Source organism: Dryas octopetala, chromosome 3 (genome assembly GCF_963921425.1).
Source record: "Dryas octopetala chromosome 3, drDryOcto1.1, whole genome shotgun sequence".
NCBI classification, from domain to species: domain Eukaryota; kingdom Viridiplantae; phylum Streptophyta; class Magnoliopsida; order Rosales; family Rosaceae; genus Dryas; species Dryas octopetala.
Window position 1 is genome coordinate 223,331 of NC_141368.1, and position 15,766 is coordinate 239,096.

Genomic DNA, 15,766 nt, shown 5'->3' on the forward strand with positions numbered 1-15,766 from the left:
TCAGTTGGAAATTTTCCAAAAAGGAAAAAGAAAGCGAAAAGGTCATCATAATACGGTAACGGTACCCACATGGAAATCCCTATCCCTAAAATACTGGTAAGCACAAAAGGTGTGGAAGTGAGTTGTTGAAGCAGCAGAGTTGCATGTCCTAGCAAATCCAATACATTATTACACCAAATCAAAGTGATAAAGCAATTAGCTAGTGCAAGTCATGAGCTGAACCCATTTAGGCATTTAGCCACTTACAAGAGGATGATGTCCTTGTTGGTTGTGATGAGGGTGATGGCACTCATCATTACATCAGTTTCTAGTCTTGCTGGGAATATTGAAAGCCAAGAGCTTGGGGTTGCCATGCAAGAGATGGAATCAGGCAACTACTTCACCTTTGTGATGCTCATCAACATGGACCCTTTTGATCCGAGACTACAAAACAACATCACTTTCTTGATGCCCAACGACCGGATGCTATCAAAGGTGATGTTGCCACAACACTCGGTTACTGATTTCTTGCTGCGTCATTCAATCCCTTCAGCGTTGCCTTTGGAGTATTTGGAAGCAATGCCAACAGGTTCAACAATTCCTAGTTCAAAGCCAGACTACATACTCAGACTCAGAGTCTCCAACGACAATAACAATAGTAATGGTATTAATGGTGGGACTGGGAGTTATGACTTGTTTCTCAACAATGTCAAAATCATTAGCCCAAATATTTGCAGGGGTGCTGCAGGGTCTTCTATTCGATGTCATGGCATAGATGGGGTTCTAGCACCACTCATTCCACCTGTGCCGCCAGCTGCAGTGAATAATAACTCTACTTGTTCAAAACCCACACCTCAACCTGATCCAATTAGCAGCAGCCTTAATCCAACACCTGTGTCTTCCTCTACCTCGCCCCCAACTCCAACTCCAACTCCAACTCCAACTCCAACCAACACAAATAATAACAATAATGTTGAAGTTGATGTTGCTCCAACTGCTCCAACAAAATCTGCAGCCTCTTCTCTGTTTCTGTCTCATGGTGGACTATTCAGAATCTCATTCACCTGTGCCATATTGTTGTGCATTAATTTTCTGTCTAGTATCTAGTGCTCTACTATAATTAATCTCATCAAGACGGACAATTGGCTACTGCCTGCTACTGCTAGCTAGCTAAGTGCTAACTCAAGGAGTCAAGCTGCTGTATGCTGGAATTATAATTAATTGTACATGGACCATTTGCTTCTTCACAAAGCTTATGATATATACATTAATTTTTCTTAAATTCATATTACCCGCATGATTTCTCTGCTTGGGACCTCACAGCATGCATATACGGGCTTCTCGAGAAAAATATTTCTTGGAAAAAAGGTCAAACATTTGAAGAAAACGGTTTGCCCAGAAAAACTAAAGGCCCCATTGTTATATTGGTTTCAAAAAGAAACGGTCGAAAACACTGGTTATTTAAAAGTTGATCCTTTTTATTAGTCTGGTTTTAACAATTATTTTAAATAAAGCTCATTACTACTTGAAAATACGATGCATAGTCACGCTATAAACATCATACTTTTAAGACATAATTAGGCTTGAGTTCTTTAAAAAAATATTTTTTAGATAAAAATTAGGGTATTTTAAAATTTATAAAAAAATCTTTTTAATATATAATAAAGTCCTTTTAATTTATAAGAAAATTATTTTAATTCACAATAAAATATTTTCCCAATTTGAAAGGTATTTCCTCTTATTTGAAGAGTATTTCTCCTCTTAAAGTGTAAAGTAAACTTTGTAGAGATTGCATGTTAAGTTTTAACTCTGAGATTTTGAGCATTGTCCAAAATCTTGGAGTCAAAACCTAACATAAAGCCATCAAAGAAGAAAAATAAAATAACTTAATTAAAAATCCTAAATCACTACCAATTTTAGTTTAAGAAAAACTCATAAAATGAACCTCTCTACTTGTAATCGATTAATGTCTCGCAAGATGAGTCCATAGAATGAAAAGAATGCTTTACTCTAAAATATTTTCCTTTCTATAATTACGTAAAAAATATCAAATAGTACAATAGCAATATTTAGAAAGAGTTATGCCTCACTATTGGAAGCTAAACCCTTAACTTTCTTATTCAAACCATCTTTTGATTTCTTTGATTTCCGTTTTTTCGAGGCTGCCTTTTCTTTCAACCCTTCAGACGTCCGCTTTTTCTCCTCATCTTCTTCAGGTTTCGTTATAACCGTTCCATTCTCCTCACTAACAACCGTTGGATTCAATTCTTTGGCATCTGTGTCTGGTTCAATTACTGACATCCCGGCCAGAGTGTAGTCCAACAACAATATGCCTCTCACATGCCTGTCTATCCTGCTATAATGCCTCTGAGTATATGGGATAAGACCTTCAAGGAGTTCCCGAATGCCCTTTATCTGAAACAATATTCATATCAAATAGGTACTCTCAATAAGCAAAATCTGCACAACCCTAAAATGGTATAAAACTATAAATGCAATGCCCCCTTGGTAGAAATAACAAGTATGAGCTTGATCAAATCAATGATGGCCAATGCTAGTACCAAGGGAAGCTTATGAGCACAATGACAGTTGACAACAAAAAGTGTGGCTCATCATTAATATCTATGTATAATTTCATTCGATTTATTGGACACCAACATATGGTGGTCCCTCACCCAGCTAGCATCTAGCAGCCTGTGGATTCAAGTCGGTATCTCCTTTCTATAGTCAAAATTAAGCAAATTGAACCATGACTAAATATGACAATATCCTATAGAATGCGTTTTAAAGTAACCTTAAAGAGACAACACAAATAAGCAAAAACAACCACCTCAATAATTTCTGTTGGATTAATGATGTTGAAAACTTTAAAAAGCACGAATTGTGCAACATGACAGAGCTTTGGCTTTGTATTCCATTCTCGAACATATTCAAACAGTATACGTAACTCTTCCTTGCCAAGGGCATGAAGGGCCTTCTCTATCTGCTTTTCAGTGACTCTCTTCCTGCAGGCAACTTGTCTAAGATATATGCCAGCAGTTTAAGAGAACCAGAAAAAGGCAAAAAAGATTAAAAATTCAACAAAATACAAATTGCTAACCTGCAAAGTTCAGCAAAACACTCAAAAAGCTTATGAGGCCTGCGAAGCTCAAAAGCAATTTGAATTGCTTTAGTGTAGTCAGCATCTAATACAGCATTTTCTAGTTCTTGGCTTTTCAAAACACCTTCCTCCTGAGTCATCATGAAAATTCCCATAAATATATATACATCCATAATTTTTAAAATAATGACAAGACAAAAAGAATATAAATTAATAATCTGGTGCAGTGTAGGTTGCCTAGGAGGTACATTTTTCCACATTTAATATTTAAGATTTTACCAATCAACATACCAACAGATCTATGGACCAAATGTAAAAATAGCCTGGGTTATTAATGTGATTTGGTTTGTCTGGCAACAATAGTCTTAAAGATGAATTTGTCCAACTTTAATATTATAAGATTCCGCAATGCATGAAACTATATTATCTCTATACAACAAAAATACGGCCAGTGATGACTCACCTCTTTACGGAAAGCTTCCTCTTTATCAGAGTCGGTACAATCATACCACAGATTGACGACAGCATCACCGCCGCCAGTTGCAAGCATTTCTGTCTTCTTTCCAACAGCCAAAGCCCAAACCTGCAGGGTAAATTCCTGTCAATAAATGAAAAGGAAAGCAAAGTCTTCTTTTTGGGTGGTGTGTACAAAGGGCAGAGAAGCAAAATTCTACCTTGTCCTCATGCTGATCATACGTAGCAATGCATTCCTCAGTTTTGACCATCCACAGCTTTACCAAACCATCAGCACCTGAAATGATAACTTATAGTCAAATCATATATCATCACAGTTATGGGAGGTGGGGCGAACCAAATTATGAACTAAGCCTCATTACCAGAAGAAATAAACTGGGTTCCACGGGTAAGAAATGATGCTCTTAATACACTTGAAGAATGCCCTTCAAATGTTTTCAAGCAGGAACCATTAGATATAGCCCATATCTTTATTGTTTTATCACCAGAAGCTGTTATAACACATTGATCAACTGGAGAAAACTCTACAGACCAAATCCCCCTTTTATGACCCTTAAGTGTAACTACGAATACAAGATCTGGAAGCCTCCACACACAAGCAGTGCGGTCCTGATCAATGAAAAACCCAAAAAGTTAATAGAGGCAGTGCCATTAAGTGTCTCTAGGATCCTCTCTTTCTTCCACAGAAACACCATCCATAAAAACAATAAGATAACTGAAAGAGAATTAAAGAGGCAGTGCCTTAAAAACTACTAACCTGAGAACCACTACAAACTAAACTATCATTTGGTGCAACAGCTACTGAATTGATATCCTTATCATGGGCTGCTACAACAGCTTTTGCTTTCAAATTTATTGGCTTTTCTGCATTGTCTGAAAGACCATCCAAACTCCACACCTTGAGGGTACGATCACTAGACAAAAAGAAATGGTTTAGTTTATTCAAAGATTAAACAGTTTCTTAACAACGTAATAAGCTAAATAGCTGTCGACAGAAAGTTAACACCCACAGAGTAATCTTTTCATTATTGAAAGCATCATCAGAAACACCCAAATCACGGGTGTTTAAGTTGCAATTGCAAACAAAATACGAGAAAGAACTCTTGGTAAAAGGATGGCCTGCATAATTTCTCACCTACTACCACTAACAAAGAAGTCTCTCCCCTTCTTTGAAAAAGCAATAGCTCCAATAGCTCCCATGTGTCCTGTGCCAAGACCAAGGCAACATCTGCTTTCTGACTCCCACAACCTAACCTACAGAGGATGGATTCAAAGATGCAAACCAATATCATTTATAAACTCAAGGCGACAAACAGAGACAGGGAGAACGACAACGCATATTGTGTGTGTGGGGGGGGGGGGGGGGAGAGGTGGATTTTGCCAATACAGTTGTTTTTATCTAAGATAGAGTGCTTGCAGACTATATGCATGGACAAGATCAAGGATCTACTGGTACCAGAGAGAGGCAAAAACAAGCCCACAACTGCCTTATGGGCAGACAAAGAAACTGGAACTTACAGTGTTGTCCTTGCTTCCTGTTACTATAAGTGTTCTTCCAAAACTTGATACACAGGTGTCAAGGCATAGAACAATTCCAGTATGACCTGCCAATACATAACAACACGACATGGACGCAACTTCATACACTCGTACCTGCATGTTTCCAAATCAAGTGACATATCAATAACCAAAATCATATAACCGACATCATATTCCAATAACCACAAACACTAGAAGCATTATTGGGTACATGAGCCTATATGGTATCATGGTGAAAGCCAAGCTGTCTTTTTCTAACTTACAACAGATCAGACCATGCATACATTTTCAAATTTTATTCCTGCTCATAACCAAAGCTTATGCTTCCAATTATACACAATGCAGAAACAAGAAAAAAACAGAGAAAAAATCATCCCACAAATATGTATGTTTGTGAAAAATTAAAAATTTAAAGTACCGACAACATTATTTTTCTAATAAAATACAACTAATAATGAACAAATGGATGTTCAGCTAAAAATCCACTCATATAATTAATAAGTGTATGCAATCTCAAACCTAAGATTTTAGTAAAACCAGATTTGCATCGTGCACAAGCTTTAGGATCTCATCACTGAAGAAAAGATTTTCCCGAACATAAATAAATGCATGGTACAAGCACAGAAATGCTATACAGATGCAAAAAAGAAAGAGAAAGAAAAACCTCTTTTAGATTTTTACAGTCAAAACTCATTGTTACTGATCATGTTATCAGAATATTTAGTTCTAAGAGACTTAGCCAAACAATGAAGCAATAAAAGGTTAGCGTCTGATGTTTTCATTTGAGAAGAAAATTGATCTTCTCAAACTTTTATAGCATGTACATAGTTGCACCAACCAATCCTACTTGTAACTTGCAGGCCACAGAGCGCACCCGCCGCCAAGCACTCGGCAATGATTTTTTAACACAGGCGAGCGCTGAAAGCAGCGCTTCCACCACCAAGTTTTGAGGATAAATCCCAATCTTTTCACCTCATCCCCTCCTAGGGTATAGAATGGGCTTGGTGGAGGCGTTATATTAGGGTTTAGCTCTGGGAACATAAACGCCATTGAACCAGCACCGAGCGTTACAGATAGAAATCTGCCCCAAATTACCTGCTCAATATTTGTGGCAACAGCAAGAAGTTGTTCATGATCACCTAAAAACTTCATGTCCACAATCTCTTCATTGTATCCTACAAGTCTTTTGCTTAGAATAAATTCCAGTGTCCCTTCAGGGCATTTAACTGGGGAATATAAAAGGAACTCCTGATCAGCAGTCACACAAAGCAGCCCTTGATCTAACGGTAGCATGAGAGCTGCGGTGAAGCCCCTTTTTGATTCATCGACATCTGAGGTGACAGTAACATCTGAGGACTTTTGCTCAAATAGGCAAACTGCACTGTCAAAATAAATAAAGTACCAGAAAACAAACTCATCAAATACAAACCATTCTGATCAACAAAAAATGAAAACATTTCATGACAAAATGCAAATAAATAAACAATGCAAACCATTCTAAGGGCCTCGCAATCATTTAACACATAACTAAAAATCTTTATAATCAAGAACTACTTCAAAAAAAATATTTAAGAACGCCCTCATGATTTACCCTTCAGAATTCCAAATCCGTACAATCCCACGCTCGCCAACTGTTATAAAACATATTGCAGGTAACCCACTTTTCTTCCCACTCTTCTGCTTGTAGGAACCCAAACAGGAAGATAAGAGAGTTCCGGAATGGATTACACACACAGCTTCGAGGACCTCGTATGTTGTTACAGTCTTAATGCAGCTATAGTCATGAAGGTTCCACAAGATTACAACCTGAAACCATTCTGCAATCAATTTCTTTCTGACATAAAAACTAGAGGGCATCCATATAATGCTCAGTGACATGCCACTGACACAGAATACAGAAGGCATTTGAACAAAGATCTCAATAAACTAAATGATCGACAGTTCATAACCAATAATTGATATGCACAATTTCAACCAAACTTTGAATGGTTATTTGCAAAAGACCAAAACAACCCCAGTTATAATATGTAAATTGGCAACTCAGGTCAGATTAGCTGCCTCTAATGTAAAAGCTAGATTCAAGAACAAATAAGAAGATTACTAGATGCATACTGAGTGGAAACATAAAAGCACGAACTTGAGGCACACGATATCCTGATTAAAATACTGCTACCAAGTATTAAGCAAAATCAAGATACGATAAGACTTGCCTTATCTCTTCCAGCCGAGAGCAACGTCCATCCATCTTCAGACAGTGCCACAGAAGTCACCGTTGAGTGATGCCCATTAAGTGTTGCAACGCACTTCTTAGCTAACAGATCCCAAACTTTCACGGTGGCATCATCACTTCCAGAGAAAAGCTAGTTAAATAAACACCCATCAGCATTATCAGTAATAAATGCATAAAAGAATTAGTTTCAACACATTACATCTCTGAAACAAAGGCAAAAACAAGAGTAAGACCTAACTGGAAATTGAGCTTACAAGTGGTTTGGTAGGATCGGGATGGAAGAGAATAGTAGAAACAACCCCATTGTGACCTTTAAAGTAATGAGTGCAAAAGCTACCATCAACATCCCAAACAAGAACCTTCTTATCAGCTCCTGCCGTCGCAAGCAATCCTCCAGATGGATGACAGGCCATTCCCATAACAGGACCATCATGACCCTATACAAATGGTCATACACAAGAATCAGTCACTAAAATTTCACTTAGTAATAGCCAAACAGAACCATTTCAACTTAGGCACTACACAATTAGGCAATTACCTTCCAAGAACGCACACATTTGAAGGTGGAGAGGTCCCAGACCCTAATTTGGCGACTGTGACTAGCGGAGAAGAGCAACTTGTCATCGGGGCTAAGGGTCAAAGCCGTGACGGCCTCGGAGTCGCCTTCAATAGTCGTCCGTATCGAGGCGTTGGAGGAATCCACGACCTTAATGGACTCGCCGCACGCGCACACGATGAATGAGCCGTCGGATGAGACCGCGAAGGGCCCGCCGGAGTAGAACTGTTGCAGAGACGGCACGCACCGGTAGTTCTTCTTCAAAGGTAGAGTCGCCATGAGAGAATTTGTGAAGCTCCGCTCTCGGTGCTCCCAGAAAGACAGAAAAACTGAGATTAGAGTTATGCAAGAGACTGTCTAAAACCGCTATGGTGTCTGAGGCTCTGAGCTGAAAGTAGGGTTTTAGAATGTTACCCAACCGAGAAAAAAAAAAAAAAAAAAGGGTTTAAGAAACGGTCTGAGATTTTTAGGTCGGGTAGCGGAGCCCGAGACTTTCTTGGGTTGGGTATACGGATCGCAAATCGTGTTCATTTCAATTTGTGATGTAATTTAGGGCGTTTTCAACTTAGATTTTATTAGATTTTAAAAGTTTAATAAAATTTAGTTTTAAATTTTAATAGATTCTAATGAAATTTAGGTGTTTCCAACTCAGATTTTAATAGATTTCAATGAAATCCATATATTCTTAAAAAGTCATGGATTTTATTAAGTGAAGGATTTTAATGAATTTAGATAAATTTAGATGGATTTGAATACATTTTTTACACATAACAAATTCCATGAAAATTTTATCCAATTCCTTTGAATTTTGATGGATTATATGAATTTTAAAATCTATTAAATTTCTTTAAAATCTGAGTTGGGAACACCCCCCTTAATTAAGTAGAGATTCGGGTATCCTAACATTCAAATCTTGATAAATATCATGTGCTATATAATTGATAACCAAAAAAGAACTACAACCTATTGAAGTAGGTTTGAACTATATCTACAATCATCTCACTCATCCCATACCATTGGAGCTAATATTGATGAGCCTACATCTAGATTTAGATACATGAGAATGTGTTAAGAATTAAAGACTTCTTAACTTTGTACATTTGAAACTTTAAAATCAATTATGCATCCTTAAATTTGCATTCATAATGTATAGTTCTCTCTCCTTAATTTGTTTATATATATAGATACAAATAGGGCCATTAAAATGAGTAACTAGCTTGTTTTGATAGCAAAAATGATTATTGAAGAAATACCTAAATAATAATGTTTTGGAATATGAAATCTCATTTTGTGATACGTTCAAAAGAGTGATTAATGTGGCATTGATAAGTAATTTTTAAACTCTTTTATACTAATATATATGCAGTTGGAAGAGTCGTCAAACTTGCTCCTTTTCACCCAAAGTTCGATTCCCCTCTCCTCTTAAAAAAAAAAACTAATATATGTAATAAACAAAGTTACTCAAATAATGAACAAATTTCGGGTAGCTAAGAACGACAATATACAATCAGTAGGTTGAATTTGTAAGTGTTAAAATTAATAATTTATTATCTCATTGTATTGGAACCAAATGTGAGAAGTAATAGATGAAATTGATACGTAGCACTTTTTAGGTATGAATGAAGTTATATAAACTAGTATATTTATAAATACATTATTTTTTATTTAAAATATATCTTACACGGTTAAAATTAAAATAAGTAAAAACAAAGATAAATAAAAAAAATCCAAATTCGTGTATATATAAGAGTGGTCAAACACTAGTAATATTAAGTACAAGAGTGAATATAGGCTTTTATTTTGTACTCCGAAGTGGACTTTAGAGGACTTTAGACACGTGTTTTTTTTTTTGTTTGGTAAATTTGGTTTAATATGGAATTTGGAACACAGAGACTGTTGTCTACTTGTGTTTATATGATTGGCTGAGCTTGCAAGGTGAGTTGTAGGAGTGGGTTAGCCTTATAATTATGTGTTGAGGAGGGAATTTGGGTAAGACTAACCGCCTAGCCGCCTAGGATGAAGGCTTGGTGATATTGAACATTTGAACGTGAGGTAAGGCATGCTTTCTCCTCCTACCCTTTTTTCCCTCTAACCCAAAACACAAACGTCTCAACCCCATCTGCCAAATCTACCCCCCTATTCACACCACCGTTGTTCCTACCTAACTCCTTCTTCGTACCCCCGTCCTCTGTTCCTCTTGTATTTATTACTCGACACTTGCTTCACTTCTCTGATCTACAACACACCAACACACCCACCTCTCTTTCTGTGTCTGAATTCTGATCATTTCTTTCCTCATTAATCAAACCCGGCCTCTCTGTTTTTTTAGCTAGCTAGTCATTACAATTTATACATATCACACACACACACAAAGAGCTAGCATCTTAAGCAAAAGGGAAATTAATTAGCACACACACGCAAAGAGCTAGCCATGCTATCCATTGCTTCTAATTCCGTTGAAACCCAAAAGCCTGCAGAAATCTCTCCCAATATCATTTCTGAGATTTCTGCTACCACTCCCACACAAAACCACGGCAACCACCAAATTGCAGCAGCAGCTACTCCCCCAACCGCCACCACCAAAACCACCACCCAAAGCGGCCATGTCTTCAAATCAAGATTACCAGACATACCCATCTCCAATCACCTCCCTCTCCACACCTACTGCTTCGAGAACCTCTCCGAATTCTCAGACAGACCCTGTTTGATCAATGGCTCCACCGGAAAAACCTACACTTTCTCCGAAACCCACCTCATTTCCCAAAAGACTGGAGCCGGCCTCTCCAACCTCGGCATCAAGAAAGGCGATGTCATCATGATCCTTCTACAGAACTGCGCCGAGTTCGTCTTCGCATTCATGGGCGCTTCCATGATCGGTGCCGTCTCTACCACCGCCAATCCTTTCTACACCCCAGCCGAAATTTTCAAGCAGTTCAGGGCTTCCAATGCCAAACTCATCATCACTCAATCACTGTACGTGGACAAGCTCCGACAGGTACCCACCGGCGACCAACACTACCCCAAATTGGGTGAAGACTTTAAAGTGGTCACAATTGATGAGCCTCCCGAGAATTGCTTGCATTTCTCAGTGATTTCCGAGGCCAACGAGAAGGAGATTCCAGAGGTTGTGATCGACCCAGATGACCCAGTAGCCTTACCTTTCTCCTCAGGAACTACTGGCCTCCCCAAAGGTGTAATTCTAACCCACAAGAGCTTGATAACCAGCGTGGGTCAACAAGTGGACGGAGAGAACCCAAACCTGTACTTGAAGGAAGACGACATCGTTTTATGCGTGCTGCCATTGTTTCATATATACTCGTTGAACAGTGTGCTGCTCTGCTCGCTTAGAGCAGGGGCTGCAGTTCTGCTCCTCCACAAATTCGAGATCGGGACACTGTTGGATCTGATACAGCGGCACAGAGTATCGGTGGCGGCGGTGGTGCCACCGCTGGTGATAGCTCTGGCGAAGAATCCAATGGTGGCGAAGTTCGACCTCAGCTCCATTCGAGTGGTGTTGTCGGGAGCGGCGCCGCTGGGAAAGGAGTTGGAGGAGGCACTAAGGAGCCGAGTTCCTCAGGCAGTGTTGGGTCAGGTACGTAATTCCATCAAATTCCATCAAATTCCCATTTTTCATTTCATTCCTAACCGACTTTATATGTTCACCCTTCACTATACTCATGCTGCTTGGCCTTGCTAGTTAGGATACTCGATACTCACAAAAACAGTCAGCTAGCTAGTGTGAATGAAATGAATGAATCATCAAACTCAACAACTGTTTTTCCCTTCTTTTTTTTTTTTTTTCTCTTTCTTTCTTTCATTTCATACTAGGAAGGCTGCTGACCACGGGATAAGGGTAATTTTGTCATTCTAAATGAGAAAAAGAAATAACGGGTTTGTGAGCCTTATATTACTCCCCACTTTCGAAAAAATTATTGGGTGTATCCGATACATAAATTATAAAAATTTATGGATTATACGGTAATAATTAATGCTATTTTACACATTTAACTGACCGCATTATGTGGTAATTGATGTGGTGATTCATATAATTATATGCAAATAATTAAAACTTAAAATTCATGTCAACCCATTTTATTAATAAAAAATTATGATTAAATACCAAATTTTTATAATTTTTTAGAATAACATAAAAGCCATATAATATTTTAATTTGACTACCAAATTTAAATCTAATTTTTTAGATTAGGCCATAAACATGTTGGCCCCTTTGTTTTGCGCCTTTTCATTTGATATTTTTGTCCTTTAGGCTTTTATATTGTTTTGGAAGTTGGCTAATGTAGTCTAATTGTATTTGTGACCATAAAATTACAACGTTGCCTTTAATTTAGTGTAGTATATAGAAATGTGATGTAGGGTATATAAATTGAGTGCAAGATATACAAATGAGGTTTAGGCTTTAGAATTAGAGTTTCAGAGCTTATGGCTTAGGGTTTATGTAAACTGTTTTGCTGCGTAGCAATCAAACACAAATTTAATATATTTTTTTATTGATTTATTTATAATTGACCAAATATTTTTTTATTGTAGTGGCATGTGATGTAATATTTATAAATTATAGTGTCATTTACTATATTATTATGTTTGACTTTTTAACTAGTACATAATCTAAAACGCTATTAAATTTTAATATCTAAACTAAAAAACTATTGAAATTTGGTACCTAATATCAAATGACCTTTTTATTAATTGACATGACATGACCACTAATATGGTAAAATAAACATGTACAAATAGTATTATTCAACCCATATGAGTTACAAATCAGATGTGTGAGTCGCTTATACAATTGACATCTTTGTTCTTTGATTACTATGGCAGATTAGGATTGGCATTCCATTTCTATTAGAAATATGAGTTACAATATTGTCTAAATATCCTTTTTAAGGCAACAAAAAAACTCTTAGTATCTAACTAACTATACAATGTAATATACAAATATGGTACAAATTTATAGTTTTATTGTTATGATATAGAGTGCATGTATAAGGATTAGAGTCAATACTAAATAAGTAGAATTAGTTGCAAATTAATCATGGTTAAATCAGCAACGGAGTTGGTAGAGGAAAACGAGAATTGAAACTTTATTGTTGACATGGAATACTCACATAGTCACATACATGTGGCCCAGTCAATTAACGTGGGATGTGGACACAAACAATGCCACTGACTATCCTGCTCGAGTGTGTGTTTAGAAACAGACTTACGTGGTCATATTAAATTTTATGAAAGCCAACGGCTATTTTGTATTTAGCATAGCATGTATTCCTCACCAACCTATGCTCTGTGTTGTGCATCCCCCAAATTGGCCGCTAAATAGCCTGAAAATTTGGTTGCATTAATTAATTAAAGCCGATAATTCAAAAATAAATTATGTAAAAGTCACTATTGGAAAAAGGAGGTCCATTACTCCATTCAACTTTCTTTGTCTATATATTTATTGATAAGCAGCGTGTCCCGGGAGTTAAGGGCATCAGGTGGAATTTTACCTTTCATGATTTGAGAGCCACGGATAATTGGAATTTTACGAAATTACCTAGCTACTTGGTCATTTTTGTACGAACATGGTTTAGCTAGCTAGCTACTGCATAATTATTAATTAAAAATGAAGTTTCTTCAGTCTTTGCTTTTCTTTTTCATGAATCCTTTTACCTTTATTTAATTACTGATTAGGACTGTGCGTACTAATTAAGTTTTATCAAGTCACCATGCAAGTATATATACATGTCTTGGTCTTTATTAGGCAAGCCTTTTAAAAAAAGAAAAAATTGGTATTCACGTGTCATCATATCATCTTCTCATCCGAAGATATTTATTTTAATTAATTAGTTATGTGATATTATTGAGCTGTCTCTTTATTTTTTTCCTTGTGATCGATGAACTGTCTTTTTTCTTTTCCTTAATTGGCATGGATTTTATTCTAGTGTCAGTCTTAAAATGTAAATTTTGTTTTTAATTAGGTGAAATATGTTAAAAAGTAAGTTTATATGTATGTACGTGTCATGTGTGTGTAGGGTTACGGGATGACAGAGGCAGGGCCGGTGCTATCAATGTGCTTAGCATTCGCAAAGCAACCATTTGCAACAAAGTCAGGGTCATGTGGGACGGTGGTCAGAAATGCAGAGCTCAAGGTCATCGACCCCGAAACTGGTCGCTCCCTTGGCTATAACCAACCCGGCGAGATTTGCATCCGTGGCTCTCAAATCATGAAAGGTACGTACTTAATTCCTACGTACTACTCTACTACTTTATTTTTTAATTATTGCATTTTCTGTATCTATAATTAATTATTAATTAATATATAATTGTAGGATATTTGAACGATGCTGAGGCGACCGCAAGCACCGTAGATAAAGACGGCTGGCTTCACACCGGCGACGTAGGCTATGTGGATGATGACGATGAGGTTTTCATAGTTGACAGAGTGAAGGAGCTCATCAAATTCAAAGGCTTCCAAGTATGTACTCAACTCAATAAATAAATAATATAATTCGATATAATTCATTTCCCCCTCTCCTGGCTATACACATATATTTAATCAAGAATTAATGGATTAATCTGGCCTGTAAATCCTCATTTAATTAATAGTTAATATATTAATTACCGGCGGGATTAAGCTCTTAACTATTCTCAGGTGCCACCAGCCGAGCTGGAGTCTCTACTTGTAAGCCACCCATCCATTGCAGATGCAGCCGTTGTTCCGTAAGTCTAACTATATACCAAGCTACTACTTTAATTATTTAATTAATTAATGATCAGTAAATTAATTAATTTAAATTGAACATGTATGTACGTACGTACAATTACAGGCAAAAAGATGATGTTGCTGGTGAAGTTCCTGTTGCATTCGTGGTTCGATCTAATGGTCTTGAACTTACTGAAGAGGCTGTAAAAGAATTTATAGCAAAACAGGTAGCTAGCTAGCTATATTGGACAATATATAATTATGACATGGTCCCAATGTATGGTAGCTAGTGTGTCTTTAATTAATGTGTTAAACTTCAGGACCAACATATACATATACTACTATAATTCATGATCACTTCATGTCTTGCTCAAATATCCATATCAAAATTAATTCTTCATATACTATAAAAATAAATTATGAAACTCGATCATATATTAACCAATATATCTGGCCTTATATATATATATATATATATATATATATATGCAGTAGTACTGATATATAGAACAGAAGGTATATATGTATATCTGGGGTACGTGTAATTAATTGGTTTGTTTACTAATTAATTGTGTGCACAAAACATGAATTAATGATGGAACGTTATATGCATGCAGGTAGTGTTTTACAAGAGACTGCACAAGGTGTACTTCGTCCATGCCATTCCAAAGTCTCCGTCTGGAAAGATCTTGAGAAAAGACCTGAGAGCCAAGCTAGCTGCAGCCACAGCAACCCCAAATCCAATGGCCTAGCTATAGCTAGCTACCAAAGCGCGCGATATAGACAGAGACAGACGTTTTTTAATGTATATTGGTTCTCTTCGATCTCTTTATATATCTTGTTTGCTACCTGTTCGTGTAAGCATGCATGCATTAAATTAATGCATCCTTTATATTTAATTAAGTCCCTTGTGCTGGCCGAATGGCAGAAAAAAAAAAAAAAAAAAAAAAAAAAACAGGTTCAAGAATCATGAGGCATGCAGTTAATTTGTAAGAATTCATCCATCTTGTTTTTTAATTATGTACGTCCGGCCTTTCCTCTTTGTCTCCATCTCTTAGCCCATCAGTAACATAGTTTTGATGTTGTAGTAGCCAAATGATTTTGCCCATTAGAGTGATGATGAACCATGTAATTCTTTGAATAAGAATATCATACTTCATTTCGTTTCTTATTTATTAATATTTC

The 15,766-nt window shown here is 36.9% G+C and overlaps 3 protein-coding genes across 3 annotated transcripts; 2 read left to right on the forward strand and 1 right to left on the reverse strand.

Annotated features, from left to right (window-relative positions):
• The first annotated feature begins 255 nt into the window (after positions 1 to 255).
• On the forward strand, positions 256 to 1,118 carry LOC147289079 (Fasciclin-like arabinogalactan family protein). The gene has a single exon (XM_086234751.1). It carries the CDS (start codon positions 256 to 258, stop codon positions 1,084 to 1,086), a length of 831 nt encoding a protein of 276 aa, XP_086090877.1. The 3' UTR covers positions 1,087 to 1,118.
• Positions 1,119 to 1,960: 842 nt separating this feature from the next.
• Positions 1,961 to 8,302, reverse strand: TOZ (Transducin family protein / WD-40 repeat family protein). Its single transcript, XM_086237020.1, has 14 exons — positions 7,861 to 8,302; positions 7,577 to 7,759; positions 7,303 to 7,452; positions 6,684 to 6,898; positions 6,188 to 6,473; positions 5,072 to 5,206; positions 4,689 to 4,807; positions 4,311 to 4,467; positions 3,916 to 4,162; positions 3,754 to 3,830; positions 3,543 to 3,662; positions 3,080 to 3,210; positions 2,810 to 2,984; positions 1,961 to 2,394 (listed from the first exon to the last, which is right to left on the reverse strand). The coding sequence occupies exons 1-14, from the start codon at positions 8,155 to 8,157 to the stop codon at positions 2,059 to 2,061; spliced, it is 2,628 nt and encodes an 875-aa protein (XP_086093146.1). The 5' UTR covers positions 8,158 to 8,302; the 3' UTR covers positions 1,961 to 2,058.
• Positions 8,303 to 10,059: 1,757 nt separating this feature from the next.
• LOC147289081 (4-coumarate--CoA ligase 2-like) lies at positions 10,060 to 15,756 on the forward strand. The gene is given in 8 exon segments (XM_086237664.1): positions 10,060 to 11,303; positions 11,306 to 11,352; positions 11,354 to 11,470; positions 13,911 to 14,109; positions 14,208 to 14,353; positions 14,531 to 14,598; positions 14,706 to 14,808; positions 15,199 to 15,756. Coding segments are annotated over 8 exon segments (1,809 nt in total). The 5' UTR covers positions 10,060 to 10,309; the 3' UTR covers positions 15,334 to 15,756.
• The last annotated feature ends 10 nt before the right edge of the window (positions 15,757 to 15,766 follow it).